Genomic DNA, 23,104 nt, shown 5'->3' on the forward strand with positions numbered 1-23,104 from the left:
AATGTACCTTATTAAACAAATCATTACCTTCAAACATCATTTGATCAGTATTTTTTTTATTCATATTTCCAAACTCTACTTCACATGAACCGGAAAGCCACTTTTATCTTCAGTCTCTATGAGGCAAAGTCATCAGCAAGTCAAAACCCACGCGCAGCGCAGGCTGGATTTTCATCTTTGTGTGCGCACTGCAGATATACACAACATATACTTACAGTATATTTATCTCATGTATAAATTTCACTAAAAGTCTCTGTAGAGATCAAAACATTTTCTAAAAAAAAAAAAAACAACATACAGAAGAATTGTTTTGGAACAGAACTACACCAGTACATGTTTTTTTTTTATCAAGACACACTTGAAGAGGAGCATTTGCTATGAACTCAATGAGTGGTTGTTTCCAGGTTGTGTGTGTATGTGTGTTAACCAAAGGCTGTGAGTTAGTACTGCGATGCATGGGTGGCACTAGTTTCCCGCTGACTCTGGGTCAGCAAGGCGAATGCCAAATAATACAGTCAATGGAGCAACACAAACCATTTTGTTGACAGTGACTAAACAGTGGCATCAAGAACTCTCAGGTCGCCTTGGTTCCACAGCTGTGCAGCGCTAGCAGTCATACAAACATTCATCGAACACACAACACTGTGTGTGCGCACGCCAGAGGAGGAAAACAAAAACAAACACAAAAAAAACACAGGTCTTGCAGAGTTTGTGAGTTTCAAGATTCAAGTTAAGATTGTTGGTATTAATGAGAAACATGTGCCTTTGTCTGGAATGATGGCGGTAAATAAAACAGCATGTGCGATGAAAGTCAACTCAGGTCCTGTGTTACTAGAATTGCTTCACTCGTGGCGTTAAAACCAACCTGATCAACGTCTCCCTCAAAACAGCAGAGGATGTTTTTGCATTTTAAGACAAAAAATGTAATTCAAGCATCCGAAGAAAGAAAAATAAACCTTTCGCCACACAGTTTGAAAGATAAACTCTTTAAAGCATTTCAGTCACATTTTCATATATATATATATAACATTCCTGTACCATCATACACAGCTGATGCAAGAACGATTCAGACCCCTTTGCTTTTTTGGACACTGGTCAGTTCCATTTCTGCCTTTGTGTGCCTGCGAGCTGCCATCTTTAAGCCTGGGCTTTGGCAAAAAGTGAAAGAGTGTGAATAATTTCTGATACAACTTTACGTGACGATGGCGTCACTATCATCTGTCAGTGCCGTCGGGGGTTGTGAAGGTGGTTTCCATAAAACAGAAACCCTCTCCAGCCGCTCACATTCAGTCCCAAGACTCGACGCCTTCCTCCAAACGTCACGCTCACTCACACAGTGGGGGGTCCGGTCCTGAAGCTGCTCTGGGGTCAGTCAGTAACACGACGTACAGGCACACAGAAAAGACGCTGCTCACTCAGAAGGGTGTCGCTCTGCGTGTTCGGGGAAGATGCACGTGTTTCCATCATTTTCTTAGGGCCAAAACAAAATTTGAAAGTAAAAACAAGAAACAGTGGGTTTAAAAGCATGTCTATGGAGATTCAAACAACAGCGTGGTTGTTAAAACAAACCAAACACTCAAGTCATCAGCCCTGCAGTTACCTCAAAACTATCTCCTCTATCACTCGGTACCTGAAAACGCATTAAAGTGCTTCACTTTCACTTCTTTTCACACAAGGAAGTTTTGCCTTTTTGGATGTGCTTTCGTCGCTCAGCTGTGATACATGACAAACGTGATAAATACTTCGCTCAACACAACAATATACATTTCTTCTTTCTTTTGGTTCGTTCTAGGTGCTTAAAGTTAATTCTCATGCTTTCATTGCACCAAAAACAGATGCTTGAAATGCAGAAGGGGGAGATTAAACTCTGTAAATTAAACATTTTGCAGCTTTCTTGTGGAGAAACACATGAGAGGATTGAGACAAGCGTCATATGTGCAACTCAGGAGGCAGAATGGAGACGGCGGTAAAAACCCGCCGGGCCAGATGTTTATGCTAAGCTAAGGTCAGCTGGGCGCTGGTCAGTGGCGCTAACAGAGGTTAGCCCCACATAAAGACTGGAAACGGTGGAGGAGCGTGTGAGGCCGCCCGAGCGGCTGTCGGCTGCAGGCTTTGTTTAGTCTACCAGCACGAGAGAGGTGCCAATCTTCATATGTTACTGTCAACATAAAGGAAAGGAGTGGTGTTGTGGCATGAGCAAAGTGCTGCTCACAGAGTTAACCTCCAAAATGTTGAAAAGGGGAAAAAACTATTATTGAAATGCAGGATTTTGAATTGTAGTATGTGAAAAGTGACAATAATCGATTTAAGCAATCAATGATTTTGTGACAGTAGGTGAAACTTTGTTCTCAAATGCTGCACATCATTTTAGGGCAAAATCCTCATTCGTAAACCACACCCTGGTGGGGCTAATGCATGGCGGCGTCCCCGTGCATCAGCGCTAACAAAAAGGCAGCCTGGTGTCAGGAGCCAGGAAACACAAAGACGTTATGGAACTCAACAGGTGTGGAATGGTACAAATGTCACACGTTACACCACATGCACACATAACCCTCACTCACTCGCTCGCTCGCTCACTCACTCACTCATTCACTCGCTCACTGACTCACTCACTCATACGCGAATATAATCGCGCAAATGCAGAACCATACTTGCACACTGGACATGTCACAGACATATCTGGCATGCATTTTTAGAAGAAAACACTTTTGTTAGAAATTCTCTCGCTGCTCTAGAGCTCTGATAATTTCTTTATGTACATAAATTAACAATAAATATAGGTAATGTTTATATATTTTGAAATATATATATATATTAAATAATGAAATATCCTTATATATTTCAAATATATTCATAGAATTCTGTCTAATTTTAAACATCTTTAAAGAGAAATACTCAGAGTCGAGTAATAAAACATAAGAACACAGATCTCCTGGCTGCAGCATCTCTTCTTCAGCTTTCAGTCAGTCTGGTGTGTTTGTCCAGGTAATACATTCTAGTTAATTGCAAGGATGAGGAATAATGTGATGTCACGCCTGTACCGCGGCGGCTGCTCGTGTAAAATGTGGACTGTGGGTTTGGACACAGCGGCCTGACGGGGGACCAGCCCCGACAGACACCAGACAGACCAGGGTCACACAAGGCAAGATGCACGGAGCTACAATACTTCTTTTTCCCTTTGAGCCGCGGGACGACGCCTTAAAGGGACGCTGCAGCGAGGACCTCTAGGGGGCGATCGGTTTTGGAACAGTCGAGAGAGTGCAGAGAGCCACTGGGACTCGAACGCCCCCACCCCCCCTCCTCTCAGAATCCACCTCTCCTTGTCTTCTGTTCTTCTTCTTTTTTTTTTTTGACACACATAGACTGGAACTGGACCACGTTAACACTGACTGAGGGGAGCTAGGTTGTGTAAATGCATGCAGTAGTTTCTTTTCTCTCTGCCACGCTCCTTTTTATCACAGAGAGATGCACTTAGAAAAGAGGAGAGAGGAGGGAAGCTGCTCCCCCACAGGTTCAGGGGAGACTCCCACCTCCCCGCGATACCTCAGCGACGTTGGGGACACTTCAGTTCCTCTGTGTGCGTGTGTGTGTGTCCTTCCGTGCTTCCGTCTCGCTGCTGCCCGCGTCGTGGTCCACAAACAAAACTGGTCCTATATTGCACAGCATGCCCTCGCGGCCTTCGCAGCGCGACGTCAGTGATAGCGACTCCTCTTCTCCTCGGCCTCGGAGCTGTAGTCTCTGAGGCCGATGCCTCGTTGGAGGTTCAGCAGAGAGTCTTTCATCTGAACAAGAGGAAAAACGAGGGATGGACTAAGTGTTTGTTGGTTGTTAGTTTCTTAGTTAACATGAGGCCTAATAAACTGTTTCTTTAATGCCGTGGCCTGTAGCACAGGTGGTTAACCTCAGTTAAACCAACATCACATCACCATCAACCCGTCGCTGAGTCGTACCTGGTCTAGCAGCACCACCGACGACTTGATGATCTCCCTCCACTTCTGGAGCTCGGCGTCATGGTAACGCTGCTGCGCCTCCAGGAGCTGCGCCCACTCCATCTGCGTCTGCGGCAGTTTACTGGAAAACGCACAGGCACCGCGCGTGGTGACTTCCATCGTCACACGGGCTTTTGTACACAACAGTAACATGTGTGCGTGTGCATGTCAGAGTGTGCAACGCCTTCATGCCTCCTGAAATCACTGGAACCCGTGTCTGACTGTGCCTGCGTACCTTTCGTGGAGCCGCAGTCCTTGCCAGGTGGTTAAGGACTGTGCAGAGTACTCCAGCATCCACAGCTTGTAGAAGAGCATCATGTTGAGGAACACCAGCAGGACCAGGCTAGAGGAGGTCGACACAGGGGGTTAAGCACTCAGCCATTCCCTCCAGCCGGCAGTTATTTATGTAACGTAAAGGGCAAAATATGCATCTGTCTGTGCTGCCTAATTAGATATTATTGTACCTTATACAGATCCTATGGATAGCAATGAAAGAGAGGAGAAGACAGAGGGGTTACACTCAAGACTTAGTGTGTTTCTTTGTGTGTGTGTGTGTGTGTGTGTGTGTGCGTGCGTGTGTGTGTGTGCGTGCGTGCGTGCGTGTGCTCGGTTGCCTACACAAAGCTGATGATGAGCAGCAGTTTGGACACGCTGTACAGGGCAAAGCCTCCGGGCAGGTGATGGTGCTCCGGGCTCTGGTGCCTGGTCTGCGTGGAGCCCGCCACCTGCTTGATTCTCTGGATCACCTCCTCGTCCGTCGGCGTGGTAACGGGGCTCAGCGCCTCGTCCAGGTGCTGGCTGCGCATGTGGGGGAGCGGCCTCTTCTTCCGCCGCACCGTGGAGTTCTTCACCGCCTTCGTCTTGGGCGACAGCCGGTGGGACTCGATCAGTATCTCCTCCAGCTTGGACAACGCCAGCTCTGAGAGGGACGGAGAGCAGTAACATCTGATCCGTGGGTTCACACTGTTCATACCTTCTATGTCACTGTACTGCTCATGAATCATATATTTACCAAGATGGCGGAAGTTCTCCTCCAAGCCGCTCCAGAAGTTTTTCTCGATGAAGCCCTTCACCAGCCCCCACGGCTGCTTCCTGTAGCGCAGCTCAGTCGAGATCCTGGGAGACACACAATCACAACTACAATTTATTTAAAAAAAATTGACATTAAACATTAAATTGGTGGGGACAAAAAGCGAAAAGCTGGTGAACGTGTAAACATGTTGGCTACCGTAACCGACACTTGTTCTTGGCCACCCTGGTGAGCATGTAGCGGTTGAGCGTGTAGAAGTAGTCGTGGTAGGGGACGTCGTGTGTGATGACCTCGGCGTCGATGATGTAGCACTCACTCTCCTGACTGGCCTTGTACAGCGTCTGGAGGCACAAGGCGAACGTGACATTTGGTTCCAGTACAGAGAATAGGAAGTGGTTCTGGGACGCTCTACCTGTGTCTCCGTGACCGTGGCAGTTTTGGGAGCCAGGGGGTTGGACAGAGAGATGGTGTACATGATTTCTCTCGTCTGGTTCCCCGCCTCCTCCTTCTTCCACGGGTGGTAGACCACATCTAAACCCGCAGAGATGAGCAGAGAGGCGGTTATTTGACGGGTTTGGCTCATCTCGGAAAAGCCGGAGCGTCCGACACGCAGACCTGAAAATCGCCTCTGCTCCATGAAGTCGCTCATGAACTGCGACTCGGTGAAGAGGATGTCGTAGAGCTTGTCCACGCTGAAGCCGTAGACCTCGTTGATGTGCTGCCTGCCGTTCAGGTCCTCGTGGAACGCCTGCACTTCGCCTTCGCGCGGGTCAGAGGCGACAGAGAGGGAGGTTTGGTTTTGACCGCAGCGCGCGGCGTGAACAACAGGGGGCGCTGCGCGACGCTCACCCTCGTCGTGGGTCTCGGAGGAGTCGCTGAGCTCCGTGGGGATGTCCTCGTTGTCGTTGAAGTCCAGTGAGGGCGAGGGCGCCGGGCCGCCGGGCCCGCTGGCGTCGCCGGCCCTCTCCTCCACCAGCAGGGGCACGGCGAGCAGCTCGCCGTCCGGCAGGCAGTCGGCGAACTCCTCCGTCGGGAGCTCGAACTGGGAAAAGCGAGAGATCAGACGAGTCCCACCGCGTTCGAGGGGCTTTGAACAGCACTGCTTACGGCGAGAGGCGCGTCGTTGCTGCCGGGGAGGGGGATGGTGCTGTTAGCGATGACCTTCTTGTGGAGCAGGGGAGGGCTGCCCTCGGGTTTGGCCTCGGCGCTGGTCTTAACCAGGCTGTCGTTGTTGATCTCGTTCTCTTCGTTGGGGATCTCCTCGCTGAACCTGAAGGCACCAGGCGCAGTTCATGCCCAGCCCACGGACACGAGATAAAAGCTATCGTGGCTTAAGTGAAGGCGAACACTCACCCCATGGTGTTGAAGTCGTCATCGGGGGGGACGTAGTCCTCGTCGTCGCTGGTCAGGCCGAGCTCGTTGCCGTAGCACTGATGAACAAAGTGCCACAGTTCCTTGGGGCACAGGGGCTGCAGGAGGCACCCACGGGTGAGCGACTGGACCCACTCGCATTCACAGCGTGTGGCTGACTTACGGCCGTCTTACCTTGTCCAGCAGCGCATTCTGCCACAGTCGGAACATCATCATGTACGTCCGGTCCCTGGCTCCAAATGAGGTGAAAAAGTGCTGTGAAGAACAAACAGTCGTAGAACTAAGCAAACAAAAATCCTCTTTTACACTGGGACCACACAATTTATATACATTATATATATACGTTGACCAGTCTCCTGTCACTCATTCATGGAACATGTGTTTCTGCCCCCTTTACCTTTTCTGTGTCTGTGCAGACCTGGATGGCGTTGGGAATGAGGCGGGCGGTCTTCTCTTTCGTCATGGAGCAGATGTCCTTTAGCCGCACGGTCAGCTGGAAGCAAACGCAAAGTGTGACGGTCGCCCTCAACTTCAACGCGCACACAAATAAAAGCACGGGGACGTCGGCGACCCGGCGGCCATACCAAGGTTTCCCAGCGGAAGATGTTGCTATAGAAACAGATCCAGTTCTCTGAGAGGTAGAGTCGTCCCTGTAGGAGGATGTCCCGCTGGAGAGCACACGAGTAGTCTACGACATGAACCATTGACAGAGTAGGTATGAAACTGGGAAAATCAGCAGTCGCTTCACTGTGTACGACGTCATAAATCAGCCATAAATCAGATATGCAAATATATAACAGGCTCACTCTGTACAAGATGTTTATTGGTGAACTGATCATCACCGGACGATAACAAAGTCTGTTTCCTACTGCGGACGTAAGCGCCACAGGCTCGTCATTGTGTCCACCGTGTCCCGTAAGGGTTAATCATTTTCCAGTTACTAACACCCAACTGGACTCCGTCAGCCTGAGATGTCTCCACTCACCCACAATGAGTCTCTCTGTGTCAGGGAGCTGTTTGAAGAGTTTCCTGAAGTCCTCATTGCGCTGCTTGTATGTGGGGCTCAGCACCTGCAGTTACAAGGAGAGTCATGAGCTACAGTACACACACACACACACACACACACACACACACACACACACACACACACACACACACACACACACACACACACACACACACACACTCTTACAGCCTGTTTTTTTCATAGAACCTATGACTTAACCTTGTGAAAACCGCCCACATGTTCACTGAGGAACGTCCAGTTTTTAAAGTCCCACCGTGGTTTTTTATTGTGTGGGGGATTTTGACAAGAGCTTGAAATGACATACAGTGAATGAGCAGCAGCGTCGCGTGGCTGGAGTTACAGTCATTCACGATACCTGAGCAGAAAGCTTTAAACTATGAAGCAAAAATATGAGTCAACCGCAGATCGGTGAGTGCGTCAACAGGAGTCTCATTCTCACACTCGCATTAAAAAGCAGCAGCGTTTCTCACATGAGGACGTCTGACAATGAGAAAACCTCCAATGTAAACAAAAGACAAAGACCCCGCTTTATTCCTTAATCGTTTGCGCCCGATGTGCGGAACCTCCAAATGCGTGCGGGAGCGAGGCCCTTCACAGGCCGCGCCAGATGCTTTCCCTCGACAGGAAAGCTTCAGGAAACGAGAGCTGCCAAAGCGGTAACAAGAGACGAGCCGGGAAAAAGACAACGGCGTCGGCCGGTGGAGGAACAGCTTGTCTGAATTAGAACTTGTTCAACCGATCACAGAGGGGATCTGCAGTCGCGCTGACCCCTCTGTGAACTGCCCGCCGTCCATTTTCACTGGCTGTCTGGTAAGAAAAGCAAATACCAGACGGAGACCTGGAGTCGGTAACGTGATGATCCGCTCGAAACAGCAAATATGAATCAATGCGGGAGAATTACTGAAGGTACGGGCCACAAGTTAAGTTGCTACAGAGCCTCACTTCCACCTCCACCTCTGTGTTGACATGCTGCGTTTTCCTACTCCAGCTACAGAAACGCTTTTCCCACAAGTGAAGGACAACTTACAGCAGGAATATCCTCATTGTCCCACTCACGGTCCCGGGGGTCTGAGGCGGCCCAGCCCCACTCCCACCCCCACTCCCCTCGGGCCGGACCCAGCAGAAGCCACTCCGACAGCGCCTCCTCAAGCTCCAGCAGGGCTTCCCAGTCTGACACGGCACGGTCCTCATCCGAGTCCATGGTCATTTCTGTCGGCAACAAATCCAACCGAACTCCCGCCGATGTCACGCGGCCGCAGAATGAGGCACGGCAGAGGTGGTCTGTCCAGGAGTCTGGAAGCCGCCCCCTGTTTGGGAGCTGCTGCCTTTCAGCGCCGAGCGGTGGACGCACTCCAGCCACATGAGCCTCGTCTCTCTCTCTGTGTCGTTCTCTCCCTCTCTTCCCTTCACACACAGGGAGAGGAGTTACGGCTGTTGCCCTCTAGTAACCCCGGCCAACAAGTCCTTTATTATCACGGCCGGAGCTTTCCTTTTTTTCTGCCTGCTCCTCCTAGTGTGTGTGTGTGTGTGTGTGTGTGTGTGTGTGTGTGTGTGTGTGTGTGTGTGCGTGCGTGCGTGCGTGCGTGTGTGTGTGTGTGTGCGTGTGTTGCCTCCTCACCACTGTGTTTATGACCAACAAGGACCGAGGCTGAAGTTTACCCTACTTAAGATTCTTAAGAATCATACAAACAATGATGTAGCTAAGAACATAAAACTGTGAGGAGGCGACGGGAAACCGAGCTACACGCGGGAGGTTAATGCTGCAGCCTGCGTTCAGTTCCTGTTGCCGTCTGACCGAGTGATTTAGTTACGAAGAACAGATGTGGGAATAACCTCCAGTTACCTCCATCTGCAAAACAACGCCATTAATCTTCCCAGGGTCTGCGTTTGGTCGAAGGCCAGAGCTTAAACACTGTAAAAACCCCTGCTTCATTTGTGTTAGATGAGCAGATTGTGTTGGAATGGTATTAAAGGAAGCGAAGGGCCCCGTGGAGGCATCTACTGCCTCCTCTCCTTCAGTTCACTGGGGGGAGTTGGTCCAGACCATCGAGACGACTGATACGAGCTGATAGCGACGGATTTCTGCTGTCCTGGTAGCGCGAGCAGGAAAAACAGGGAGGGCATCGCTGTAACTGGGTGCTGACGGTCACACGCGGCTCAAAAGGATCACGTGGATGAAATTCAGTGAAATGAGCCGCGACAACACTGGCGGACAGAACAAGTCGTTACTTGTGGGCCAATTTTACTTCCTGCTTGATTCGATTTATTTTCTATAATAAGTCAAGCAAATAAAGCGGTGACTGTGCATCCTGGGTACGAGGTGCTCACACAAATTTTATGGGCCTGCTTAATTATTAACCTGCACAAACAGTAGGGGATGGGAGAGACTGGTACTGTAAACCAGGGTGGGGTTTAGTGTGTGTGTGTGTGTGTGTGTGTGTCCATCCTGCTAACAACACTGAGGTATGTGGCCGTGTGTGTTTGTCAGAGGTCTGTTAGCTTGTTCGCTCTAAACAAACTGGACTCAGTCAACGCTTGCTGGCGTCACTGTTTGTGCACTTCCTGTTACGGTTGTCAGCGACGCCGTGCACGTCTCTGGCTCAGAGCTCACAGGACGGACGGGTTCTAATCACCGTGGGTTCAGTGCCATGGGAGGTCATCATCGCCACGCAGAGGTGCACGCGTCTCATTAATCTGTAATCGCCGCATGAGCAGCGATCTGTGTCCGCGGTAAAGAAGAAGCGTGAATCCATCCATGAGAGTCTAAAGCTCAACCAGGCGGTCTGGTGGAGTTGTTACGGTTGTTTTGCACAATGAGGAAAAGAAATATTATCACCGCATGTTGTATGTTGACATGAAGCATTTGTGTGGTGACAGACATGTGACCACATCTGAGGGACTTGCAGCACACGTGTAATGGAACGAACACACACACTCAGACGCGCATGTGTCTTCCGCTGTAAGTCACTGTGCAGAGCTGTTGTCAGCCTGAATGCAAGGTGCTGTAAATCTAGGTCAAGCTCTCAAATGCACTTCCCTCAAAGTGTGTGCTTTTGCTATTAGGCGCTGGCGTGCGAGCGAGTGATGCCAATGAAATGGGGGGGGGGGGGGAGAGGCGGAGAGGAGGGATATTAATGTCCCTGCAGTGCAGGAACCAAGCGAGAGAAGAATAACCAGGGTTGCACAAGGATAGAAGTCATGCTTACTCTCAGGATGTGCTGTCGTTCATGCTGGGGAGAAAGAAGAAGTGTGTACACACGGAATAAAACAAACTAAATAAAGCAAAATAGGATGGAAAAACAACCGCGCAGAAACACTGAGTGGTTTCAGGTCCAACTTATTTTGCTCACTGAGAAACTAGAGCATGTTGATATTTTGAGGAAATTGTCACCATGTTACCACATGTGGAAAACATCCAGAGGTGAGACTCAGTGTCAGGGCGCCATCTTGTGGCACAATGTAAAACCGCAACACGTGTGTGTGTGTGTGTGTGTGTGTGTGTGTGTGTGTGTGTGTATGCGTGTTTGTGTGTGTGTGTGTGTGTGTATGCGTGTGTGTGTGTGTGTGTGTGTGTGTGTGTGTGTGTGTGTGTGTGTGTGTGCGTTTGCGCTTGTGTGTGTGTACTTGTTTTTCCTCCGACGTGGGGACAAAACAATATGTTTTGACAAGGTATTGACAACGCGGGGACACTTGGCCACACAGGTTTAAAGGCCTTTTTTTGGCTGAGGTTGGAACTGAGGGTAGGGGGCTAGGGAAGGCATTATGTCAGTGAGTCCCCACGTAGATGTAAAAACACACTTCCAGAAGAGTCACTAAGCGAACTGCAGGAGACGTCTCGGAATCACAGACACACATGGACCCATAGAAGACAACACAACATCACACACGTTCATAATTAATTATAATTAAAAACACATCTGACTTACGTTGTACCAGCTTTGGCTCTTCTGTGAAGACAGACAGAGAGGGAAGAAAACAGAAAGCATTTAATTACTTAACACTAGGAAACACTTGTACATCTTGTACACATCTTGTACATTTACAAGATGTGAAACATGATTATAGTGTGATACAGTGTGATCATAACGTAACATAACATAACAGCACGTGTGAAAGTCAAAGTGTTTCCTGCAAGAAATAATAGGAAGTTATCACCATCATTTAAACATCCAGTGTGTCCGTTTTTCCTCTAAATCACACTCCTTTACACAGTGTAAGAAAACAGTATATTACTTTATCATTATATGAGTGTTAAGAGTGAATGTTTCAACCTTCATAGCACTTTTTGGTATCTTTGGTTGAATTACGTAGGATATTGCAGCATTAACCATCATTTAATGTGCAGCATGCTCTCCATCAGCAAAAAACGGAAAACGTTTCTGTTGTCGACCAGCAGGGGGCAGCAGAGATCTGAATGCCTGCAACAGTTCTAGCCACACAAATACAACTTCTGCTCCACAGTGCGGCAGGAGAGGACTTGGGGTGAAACATGCAGGTTCATTCAGACACTGGAGAAGGAAGGTAATCATGGAAAGAAGAGAGGGGTGGGTTAAAAAGTGATATCCAGCATGTGATTACAGTAGAACGATGAACGGAATCACAGAGTCAAAGCAGCGAGTTCCATAACTCTCCCCTCCGTCTGTGCCTGTGTTTGTCAGGTTGTTTTTTAGGGACTAGTGGATGTGTGTTGATAACAAGCATTGAGCTGCAGCAGCGATGCCTGACTCTAATAACAGCCAGGCTAATGTGGGCTAATCTGCTTTGAAGGTGACAAAGACACAGGAGAGGAATTACTGTGAAGCCACTGTCTGAAAAAGGAGTGTGCTATTGTGTCAGACCTTCTACGCACTCGCCAATTATTACATGACACTACTTTTCCTGAGACTTAGTCTGTGAATCAGGATCCTGTCATATTTATTGGGAGATGGGCAGTATTGGAAAGTCAATGCGGGACTAAAGCAACAGAAGGGGATCCTACAGTCACACACACTGAATAGGTGGAGGACTGGGGGACTCCAGAAAGGCAACAGGGCTCGAGGGTTGAATAAAAGGAGTGCTTACTTTAATCAGGTTTAGTCTGTCATACTGGAAAAAATTAAAAGAGAAAACAAGATGTCAACCAAAGCAGTGAGAACATGACAGAGGGAAAGAGAAAGCGACAGAGGGTGAACTCAGGCACTGGACCCGACACGTTTACTTCCAGCCAGGACGTTACAGGGAAAGTCTAAACTTGCGTTTTATCGCTTAGCGTCTGATGCACAGAAGCACGTGCCCCTTGTTTTGCTCAGCGTAATCACATCGCTTGGACGTGACCCCTGAGCAGCTCCGAGGTCATGTGGCGGATATGGCGGAAGCGGATTGGGTGCGGGAGCTTTAACTGAAAAGTGATGTAATCGACTGGGATGCGTGAGTTTGTGCACACGACAGCATCATGAAGCTGGTTCTGGCCGTGACATAGACGGCGATAATTGCGTGGATGAAGTGGCGACGGGCTGAAACGTGACAGCGGCCTGCTGGACACTCGCTGGACGGGGAGGGGAGATAAAAAGGAGAGACAACACAGAGCCTGCTCAGATACAGTAATAACGTGGTCCTGGAGCTCTGCACTGGAATCAGGTAGGCGCTACATTGCATATCACCAGAAGGGGAGATAAAGGAGAGGACGGGGGAGGAACAGGGACAAGAAGGTGGTCAGTTTCAAGAAATGTCCATCTGCTACGACTGCGGGTGCAGACGGGATTTGGAGCGGTTGCACTGTGCACGGGACTAAGCCGGGCTCAGGTTGAAGCGACCGGGTTTGGACATTTCACGGTTTACGAGAAGAGGAGTCGGAGCACGGGGGGGGGGCACATGAATATTTGAAGGGCAGAAAGAAATAGTAATGCTTACTTTGGAAAGTCGCTTGTGAGACTAGCATGCAATCAGAAAACGAAAAGAAACAGAAATCAAACAAGCAGAGTCAGCTGAAAGCACCAAGAGAACAGTCATCTGCAGACGGCACACGTCATCACATGGAGCAACGGCGGCTGAGAGGACGACGGGGTCGTTATCGAATGAAAAGAGAAAACAGCGTGTTTTAACACAGCAGAGACCGAAAACAGAACGAGGAGGTCAGAGCTGGGGAGTCACATGACCTGCGTTATACTGTCAAAGGAAGTCGACCTGCTGTGAAATACAACACTGTCTTAGTGTTTGTCATCAGAAGTTATCACTTTCATAATTCTACCTCCAAACTAGCCAGGAAGCAACGCAGAACAGCACTTCACCTCAAAAGGGCGAATAAAACACCTGAACCTGAGTTCGAACAAATCACTCACAGACGTTCAGCATGTTGTGAGATACGGATGACACAAATCAAATACAGATGATGCTCGAAAACTTACAATATCGTGCAAAAGTTTGTTTATTTCAGTGATGCAACATAAAAGGTGAAACTAATATACGAGATAGAGTCACAACATGCAAAGATAGTTCCAGCCGTGATTAGAACCTTTTCACAATATTCTAATTTCTCAGATCTCATATATTAGTTTCACCTTTAAGTTGCATTACTGAAATAAATAAACTGCTGCACGATATTCTAATTAAAGTGTTACCTGTAGTTTTCGAAAGAGTGTTAATACTAAGCTCTGCTCTATAATAATCAACTGTGCTGTACTTTAGCAGTTCTGAGCCTTTCAAAACAGGGGGAGGGACATCACTCATCACTCAGAACCTAATGCTCACATATGTGCTCATTGATTCAAAGAAGGCCTTGTCTGCTCGAATCCGATGCTCCCCCTGTGCCCCACAGCGAAGACCTTCCACCATCAGCCCCTCTAGAAAACGTCGCGGAAGATCTCCGTCGCTGCCCGTTGTCAGTGGAAAGGACACAGCGCTGAGCGTTCTTGACAGAGCTGAGAGCTTTAAGGGGTCTTAGTGTTCCACATGCTGAGAGCTGCGCTCTAAATATAGGTGAACAACTCCAGCTGAAGTCAACCACGCTTGTGTCTCGCAAAGCAGGCGAGAAGGAGGACGCTGCAAAACGAAAGGGGAACGGGGGGGCTACCCCCCCCCCCCTCCCCCCGGACGCTCACCTTGGAGTTCTTGCCCCCGCTTCGCGCCGACTGCACCGAGTACGTTCTCTGGACGACCTGCTCAGGCGTGGAGGGGGACTTGTCGGAGGAGTGGTCGGAGCCCTTCTCCACCATGGTCTCGCCCTCCTGGCTCTGGGGCGTGGGCGAGCGCGAGCGTTTCCGCAGCACTGGCGAGCAGGCGGGCGTGCTCTTGTTTGAGTTACTGGCAGTGCTGAAAGAAAAGGAGATGGAGTCACTTTTACATTCTGGAGCCGTTCATTCTTAAAAGGCAGTGAATCAGAGAGCTCGCTGTAAACACTGTGGGAGGAGGTTCTGCTCGTTCACAAATCAGGATAGCAGCGTGGCACACGTTTCCTGGGACTTACATCACTTCAGGCTTAAGGGGCTTGTGGCACCATGTGCTAACCTGGCTTAAATCGGCTAATACGGGAAACAACAACAACAACAACAGCAGCAGCATCAGCATCAGTAGTAGCTGTGGGGGAAACGAGGTGCGAGATGCAGGCATGTATGACCTGAGGAGCCTCTCGTTGGTTTATTCACATGTAAACAATGATGAAACAATGACAAAGACGACAGTCTTTACCGAAAATAAGAGGAAACAATGATCTATAGTCTCTATAGACAACGGCGGTCCGACATATGATGTGAAGGGAAAAGCCTCGTCTACCACACACACACACACACACACACACACACACACACACACACACACACACACACACACACACACACACACACACACACACACACAGGTAGACGCTAACAAAAGGCTGTGTAAAGGATCTGCGTGGCCCGGTTACTTGACATGGCGTTACACAAGGCATTACATCACCGGCAGCCAATGGCCGCTGTTAGCGGTCATGAATTACTGATCTACTGTTACATTCGATCCTTCTCGGAGGCCGAATCACAGAGGGCAGCAGTGACAGTTTCTGTGTCAGCGCCTGTTCAACCTGTTGCTAGTTGATTTCACCGTCGCAGGGCCTTTACGTCCATGTCATAAACAGAGGAGACACTGACACAACTCAGCAGCAGACCTACTGGTAAAGACCAGTGGATGGTCATTGTGACTGTACTGATTACTGATTAGTTCCTACTGACCTGATTAGAGTAAATGTGGTAGCACTCCCCTGTTAAAAGCCATTACCCACCATATGTATTACTTAAAGTGCACGTCCACAGTTCAGCACATATTAAAGTGTATTCTTTACTATTACTGGGGGGGGGGGGTTGTGTTTTAATTACTGCCTCTGTATCAATTAATCAATTAAGTACTGCATATATATAGAGTAGAATAGGGGTTTAATGCTATTGTTTTCTAGCAGAGGAGCTCTACCTTCAGCCTATGAAGGGGTCGCTCCAAAGCCCAGTCACTCATTCACTCACACACCGTCTGCTCTCTGAACGCGCCTGGTGCTGTGTGCGACTGATGCTAACCCGCAGAGACAAAAGCATCCATCACTGAAGCTTTGTCATCAACAAAACAGTCGGCTGGATGCAACGCGGCCGTACCTGCCACTGCATTATCTGCGGCACAATGCGTCCTCCAGCTGTCAAATAATGGACCCCTGCCCCCCCCCCCCCACTCATCACCGCTCTATTAGGATGCCGTGCTGCATTTAGAGATCCCGCTCTGTGTATTTACCGTTAACCCTCCGGTAAACTGCGGGGAGAGAGAGTTGACAAACTATTTAAAAATTAAAAAGCCACATCCCACATGACCACAAAGCTGAGGTTAGTGAGATCGCTATAGCAACAGTGAATAAAGTCCGTGCTGTAAATATAGAGGGTCTGACTAAATATACAGAGGCAGCCATGGTGTTTAAGTTGCTGAAAAACAACTCAAAAAGTACTTTTGAGTTTTGCATAAGGTTTCTAGAAAAAAGTCGATCAAACAAAGAACAAAGAACCAAATCTTTCTCTGATGAAATATTTCTGTTTATCAGACAGGATCTCAGTCATATACAATGAGCACATAGTGAGAGATAACTGTAGTAAAGCAGGCACCACTTTGTTACAGTCTTTTCTATGTGTGAGCTCTAAATCCAGCCGGCTCAATCTGTCCAAACGCCCAGTTACACAAAACAACACGGCTCCGGATCTTTCCACTTTTGTTTCCACAGTTCTGCTGACCCTGGAAAATACCCATCTGGCAGAGACCCCCTCAGCCACGCCGGCTTCCAACAGGCCACGAGGAGCCCCATCCCATCAAACAGGCGCAAACAGGGCGTACGCGGAGCCCGTACGCCCCCGGAATGCAGAGACGCAGCGCTCCGATAAAAGTAGCGCCACCTACGAAATACTACGAACGCACCCATCACCTCCATGTTTAAACGCAGCCATGAGGCGGACGGGTTACGTAAGCACACACACACACACACACACACACACACACACACACACACACACACACACACACACACACACACACACACACACACACACACAGTGCTGCCGTACCCCTGCTGGAGCACACAGTCCCTCAGCGCCTCGCCGTAGCAGCCCTCCAGGCAGCGCCGGCCCTCGTTGGCCACCGTGACACACTCAAACACCACCATGTCCTCGTAGGAAGCCCCCCCTGGCAGCGAGCATCTACGGGATCATCTCCCGGACGGACGCAGAGCTCTTCCTTTTTCGCTCTCGGCGGTGGAGAAAACATGGGGGAAGCGGGCAGGGCGATCTTCTTTAGCAGGCTTAGAGCCGCTGATCTTCTCCAGGCAGCTCTGATCTCCCAATAACCAGCTTACGCCGCCCCTAACACCACCTGCCAGAGAGGAGGCACTGGTGGTCTGAGGTGCAGCAGGACTCTCCTCCTAAACAGCACATTTTGACCCCGAGAGCGGCGTTATGGCGGCTGCGCGTGATCCTGCAGGCAGGAAGGCAGCCGTCCTCCCAGCACTAACCTGGTCGCAGCCATTCGGAGAGCCACTCCACCGCCGGCAGCCTTTTTCAAACGGCTTCATTCACGCAGCGGGAGCCGCGGGTGAGGCATAGTGGGAAGGAGAGGAGGAGGAGGAGGAGGAGGGTGGACGCGTTCCGGAGCATTCCAGGAGGATGCGAGGGGAAGGAGGAGAAAATGGACGCGGAGGATAACGGGATTCCCAGCAGAGGAGAGGGAGAGAGCGGCGGAGCTGTCTGTCACGCAGCCTCTCCCGCTTTGTCTTCAGGCTGATGAGCTCCCGTTCCCTCTTAGCACCCCGCGCCTTCGCTTCCCCTCTTCTCGTCCCCGTCTCCCCGAGCCGTTGGATCATCAGCCCGATCGCTGCACCAGGTAGTCGATATCCCCGAGCGCGGCTCCTCTCCCTGGCAATCGCTGCCCCTTTTTCCCACAGAATTTCACGGCTGCATATCGACAATAGGCGGAGAGGGACTGAGGGAGAGCGTGCGAGAGAGAGGGAGAGAGGGGGGGGGGGGGGGGGGGGGGGGGGCGAGCGACGGTAAGAGGCAGAGACAGAGCAAATGAGGAAAGAGATGGCTTTCACTTTGCATTCCAACTCTGCCTGGTGCTGGTGCACTGAGCCTGCTGCTTCCTCAATTATTCATGTGATTCATGAATGGAGGGGCTGACATCACCGGCATTCAGGTCACTTTACATCTGAAGCTCCCTCTAAATCACACGATAGATGGCCTTTAGCCATCAGCCCTGGTACAGTATGTAAGTCAGCCTGACTGCCTTAGAATAGAAATGACCGACACAGGTTGAGTCTCAGAGACTGAGGCTCAAGATTTAATTAATATATTTCAACATTAGAAAACCAATGTTACTAAAAACTGTAAATGTGTTTTAATTGAAAAATCAAAGTGGGACATTATATCTATTGCATCTTCACAGTGTAGCAAAATGATAATTTTACATTTACAGACTATTAGCTACGTTAGATTATAAAATGTAAAGTGGTAAATATGCACTTAATTAAATTAGAGTGTTCCTCTTTTATACATGTTATATACAATGTATCGTCTTATAATAAGTTTGAAATAAGGAAGTTCAGGTGAACAGCTGTTCTTATAGTTCCTTGCTAAAACCACCCCAGCTTTACTGAAAATGAACACGTCCAGTATCTCTGATGACAGAACGCTGACGGGTCTTATGGACATGCCAGTGAACGTAGCTTTGGGCTAATCCACTCCACATGCGGCCTACACACACACACACACACACACACACACACACACACACACACACAGATTACCATCGGGTAAGCGGTAATCACCCCCGTTACGCCGTGAAGAGGCATACGAGGCCCTGAGCCGCGCTGCTGGAAAGACTTGACCCCGGGGCTGCAGCGGCGCTGGACGCCGCTGTGGGAATATGCTGCGCTACGGAACAAAAGGTGCTGGTCCACTGAGCGGGACCACTGCGCCAGTTAAGCCTCACACCAACCACTGACCTACTTAAGGGGCCGCTGTTGTTGCAACCCGTGGGACACGCACATGGTCCCATTGACCACGTATCGACGGACGCTGCGTCGCTCCTGATGAGCGACACATTTGCAGCTTTGAGCAGTTACACGTTCTTCCTTACGGGTTTAAGCTGTTAAAGACTTTGAATACTGCCTCTATCTTTTTGAGGGGGTATCACGTTGTTTACCGAGTTGCCATGGAAACACCAATGTGGCGACGCCTGGCTGGGTCGGAAACGTCTGTCAGCCCGACTGTGTCTGGTTCGTGCCGTTACTATGGCAGCTTGTCAGGCCATTCATGTGCACTGCCACTAGTTGGAAGTGTTCCCAACTAGACGGAGAAGGAGAGACAGCGAGAGGAGGCGATGTGTTTGTGTTTGTGTGTGTGAGGGGGGAGTGATGCTGCCGGACAAAGCCTCACACACACACGCACACAAACACACACACACGATTAGTTTTCTACAAAACAAAAGCAGAGTTTGCTGAACATGTTTAGTGCAGGGTGAAACCACGGTGCTTTGTGTCATTCCGCTCCTAAATCCAGTCTAATGAGCCTAACTTTAACACTTACTCCCAGGCTTCATTAAAATGCTTAATTATCCTCCGCGTGGTCACCAAAAACGTGGATGTGTGACAATTTTTGGGTTCTCAATCAGGCCCTGACCTACTGTATACCTCTGGGTACACGACCGGTCTATAACGGAACACACGCATTTAAATTCAAGAGCACGACTTGGACCGATGAGGCCGTTTAAGGACTCAGTGAAGATATCGGAGAGCGGCGGGAGGGACAGGAAGCTGGCAACCAGAGTAAGACCCTGGATCACTCTGTTCTAGTGGGACGGAACAAGAGCCACCGCCATCTGCAGGGGATACGCAGGCGGAAGGAAACCGGCTGTGTGGCACAGTGTGCTGAGCAGAGAGGGGGTGATGGAGGAGCAGAAGGAGGGAGAAGTGTAGCGGAAAAAATGCAAAGAAGAGGAGTTTATCGTCTTTGTCTGTGTCAATGTCTGGCTGAAAAAGGTGCTGCAAAATTATTTGATTTTACACAATCAATATGTGGAATATTCGTCTGGTGTTTTAGGGATTTCCAGTTGAGAATATATTGCAAAGCGTTCAACACCTAAGTTTCAGTACATGACGAAAATTTGTCATTCAAATATAAGTTTACATGTAAATAATATCAGTGATGTAAATGATTCAACATTTACAAATAAATGTTTAGGAAGTGGTTTGGACTCATTCCACAAATTGTAAATGTGTGGTCGACTGGTCAGAAGCAAAATAGCAGGGTTGTGTTTCAATAGTGTATTTCTGCATGTCAGGCAATTTGACTTTGTGGAGTTTACTTTTAAATATTATACAGTAAAAGATACAGGTAAAAATAACAAAAATGTTAAGTCAAATAATGAGCAGAGTTTAAAAAAATCCTTTCTTTTCTACAAAGTGATTTGGAGACACATTGTCTTACTGTTGTGATGTGACCAATCGCATGTCGGCCTGTAATAAAACACATCCATGACATCAGCGTCTGAGTCTCTAGTACAGAGCAAATAAATGCAAACTACAATGCAAAGAATTGTACAGTCAATATGAGCAGGACAGACCTTTGTGTGAAAACAAAGAGCTGAAAAGAGAAAAGGCTGGGAAACAAGACTCTATTCAGGTAATGTACAGTGGCACACGTAACAACGCACACTAAAAGCAGGTTTGCAGTAAAGGCTGAATGGTAAAAAAGCCTCTAGTGTTTGAACAGACTTCATTTAAGACACTAATGTAAAGTATTTTTATCAGACATCCATCAGAGAGCGGAGGACTGTCTGTTCGGCCCTGAATGCATCATCCAACCCATTAATAATCCAACTGATACAGAAGCAGATACTGACAGATATTTGAGTTTCTTGGACGTAGATGCATTTTCATCACAACACAATCTGCAAAAGCAACTATTATTCCTTGCAATAAAATTAATGCAAATTAGCTAACTTTTTTGCAAATGAAGCAGAATTCTACACCAGCACCTGTTAAACCCCCTGTTAAACCTTAGCAACCGCTGGAGAATACGCACATCATCCATCACATCCTGCCACATCTCAAACACAGCGGCTGCACCGGGAGCAGGCAGGGTGCGACGCGCAGCGCAATCAGTGCTGACAAATGGCTTGTGGTCCGACAGGCGGAGGACAGGGGGCGGGAGGCGCAGCGACGCAGGCAGCTAGCGACCTGTGGCCAGGAGGGTCCCCTGCTGTGAACTCTGACGTCCACTGTGGCCGCTGCGACACTAAGGCTGCAGTCCCTCACAGACTCTGGAGCAGCTCAGTGACCAGCGCTTCACCCACATTCTATTCTTAAGACATTTTCCTTCTCCTAAAACTCTGCACAGTGAAATGGATGTTGGTGCAGAAGCCTGGCAGCTACAATTTTCTAGTTAGTCTAAAGAAGCCCAGAGAGACTTCAGTGGCTCTTCACTCATGTCTATGTGGGTGGGTTGCATGTCCATAAGCAAGGACCTGAATGTGCACCAAATATAATGGTGGTGCTGTTCTTCTCACTGTTTTCTCTTATTGTTATGCTCAATAAGAGAAATGCGCTTTATGCACGGACTTTATTTCGATGATCTTTCCGATCGCGAAGCGGAAAACAAATGTGCGTCGCATTTATGTATGTGGGTCCGCATCAAGCGGCCCGAAGCTACAACTGCCCCGTCCTCAGCGTCATGAGCCGAGGGGAAGCTCCAGCCCGCGCCTCCCTTCGGCGTCTGACTGTTGCTACAGCTGTTGCTGCTGGCACACATCTGTGTGTGTATGCAGATTTAAGTCACAGCAAATGTCATATGAAGAGCAAACATCGCCACACTGGGCCGACGCCAAATCCTGAGCAATCTCTCTCTCAAACACAGACACATGCATCCTCTCTGCCGCTCTCCTACTTTGTCTTGGCAGACTTGCACTTTTCTCTTATGCTTTTCTCTAAATATATTTTTTATATATTTCTATTTTAATTTTGTTTTTGGCTGTTTTTTAGTTTAAAGTAACACTGTAATGTCGTGTGAAAATCTAAATCAAAGCCAGTAAATCTAATCACACCACAACAACAGACGCATGTGAAGCTCGCTAAGCGCTAGCCGAAGGCTAGCTCCTGCAAATAGACATATACTGCTGCTGTATATGCATGTGATGAATTATAACGCTCAGAGGAACAAATCAAGTATTGATAAATGGAAGGACTGCTTTGCCTACGCAGCAGATTGTTCCTGGGAGGACAGAGCAGCGTAATAAATGCCAGGAATGAATCCTCAGATTGACAAATGTAGAGCGATCGATAGGTCAGCGTCATAATTCTTTTATTTGCACTTCAATATAGTTCAACGTGAAGCAGAACAGAAAGCAAAGACTGTCCGACCAGCTGCGCTCTCCATGTTCAAAACGTCCCCAAACATAATCACGATGAGATGATGTTGACATTGTTATGTAACATCTACTGTAACTGTAAGTCAGACAGGTCACCTCCATGTAAAGGAGCATAGGACGCTAACAGATGGCAACTTGTGTCTGTCAAAGTGCTGCCAACAGGTTCAGTGAGGACACACTCGGGTTTAACAGTGTTTCCTCTACAGAATGATATGAATGATTGCCCAAAACACATTTAAGGGTTTATTCTGACAAATCCTAATTACACCTGCCAGAAAGATTTTAAACTACAAAACTGTTTTGAGATGTAACAGAAAACACAAACATAAAGGGGAACAATTAAAATGACAGAAGCATTGACATAAATAAAGAGAGAATTTAAAATGCAAGGAAATGGTCCTTTAGGGAAAAAAAGGGGTCTTCATGAAAGCGAGAAGGAAGGAAGCGGGACGCACGTTGCCGAAACTGCTCCCCCTCTAGCTTTTTTTTTCTCCTGCAGTGCTCTGTAATTCGTCTCTAAAAATATCAGGCGGGAGGAGGAGGAGCATAAACAAACACGAGGGACAGAAGGAGGGATGATGGAAAACTGCATAGTGAGCACGCACTAGCAAAACAGGTTAATGAGGGAAGCGAGGGCAGAGCCACATGGATGCGGAGCTGTGTCTCCAGGAGATAACGGGGGAGGAGGAGGGTGAGGAGGAGGGTGAGGGTGGGTGGGGGTGGGGGTGGGGGGTGGGGGGGGGTGGATACGGGAAAAGGGAGCAGGGGGACGGCGGCGGGGAAAGCCGGGCGAGG

General features: G+C 48.7%; 1 protein-coding gene across 19 annotated transcripts in view; it reads right to left on the minus strand.

Moving 5' to 3' along the window:
- Positions 1 to 39: 39 nt before the first annotated feature.
- Positions 40 to 23,104, minus strand: part of gramd1bb (GRAM domain containing 1Bb) — a 57,232-nt gene continuing 34,167 nt past the window's right edge. For 8 of the 19 annotated variants that reach the window (XM_055513774.1, XM_055513771.1, XM_055513781.1 and 5 more), the window contains 21 exons: positions 14,494 to 14,704; positions 13,307 to 13,327; positions 12,479 to 12,502; positions 11,344 to 11,364; positions 10,624 to 10,647; positions 7,376 to 7,460; positions 6,975 to 7,078; positions 6,788 to 6,883; positions 6,565 to 6,645; positions 6,373 to 6,488; positions 6,127 to 6,289; positions 5,869 to 6,061; positions 5,635 to 5,778; positions 5,432 to 5,550; positions 5,218 to 5,360; positions 5,002 to 5,105; positions 4,608 to 4,908; positions 4,454 to 4,465; positions 4,225 to 4,332; positions 3,951 to 4,071; positions 40 to 3,782 (listed from right to left, as the gene is read on the minus strand). In XM_055513774.1, coding sequence (XP_055369749.1) covers positions 3,693 to 3,782; positions 3,951 to 4,071; positions 4,225 to 4,332; positions 4,454 to 4,465; positions 4,608 to 4,908; positions 5,002 to 5,105; positions 5,218 to 5,360; positions 5,432 to 5,550; positions 5,635 to 5,778; positions 5,869 to 6,061; positions 6,127 to 6,289; positions 6,373 to 6,488; positions 6,565 to 6,645; positions 6,788 to 6,883; positions 6,975 to 7,078; positions 7,376 to 7,460; positions 10,624 to 10,647; positions 11,344 to 11,364; positions 12,479 to 12,502; positions 13,307 to 13,327; positions 14,494 to 14,704 — 2,281 coding nt within the window. In that variant the 3' untranslated portion in view covers positions 40 to 3,692. Of the gene's footprint in view, positions 3,783 to 3,950; positions 4,072 to 4,224; positions 4,333 to 4,453; positions 4,466 to 4,607; positions 5,106 to 5,217; positions 5,361 to 5,431; positions 5,551 to 5,634; positions 5,779 to 5,868; positions 6,062 to 6,126; positions 6,290 to 6,372; positions 6,489 to 6,564; positions 6,646 to 6,787; positions 6,884 to 6,974; positions 7,079 to 7,375; positions 7,461 to 10,623; positions 10,648 to 11,343; positions 11,365 to 12,478; positions 12,503 to 13,306; positions 13,328 to 14,493; positions 14,705 to 16,956; positions 17,345 to 17,399; positions 17,862 to 23,104 lie in introns of those variants that run through there. The other 11 variants (XM_029170228.3, XM_029170227.3, XM_041073318.2 and 8 more) reach the window with 7 other exon arrangements.

Source organism: Betta splendens, chromosome 13 (assembly GCF_900634795.4).
Source record: "Betta splendens chromosome 13, fBetSpl5.4, whole genome shotgun sequence".
Lineage (NCBI taxonomy): Eukaryota > Metazoa > Chordata > Actinopteri > Anabantiformes > Osphronemidae > Betta > Betta splendens.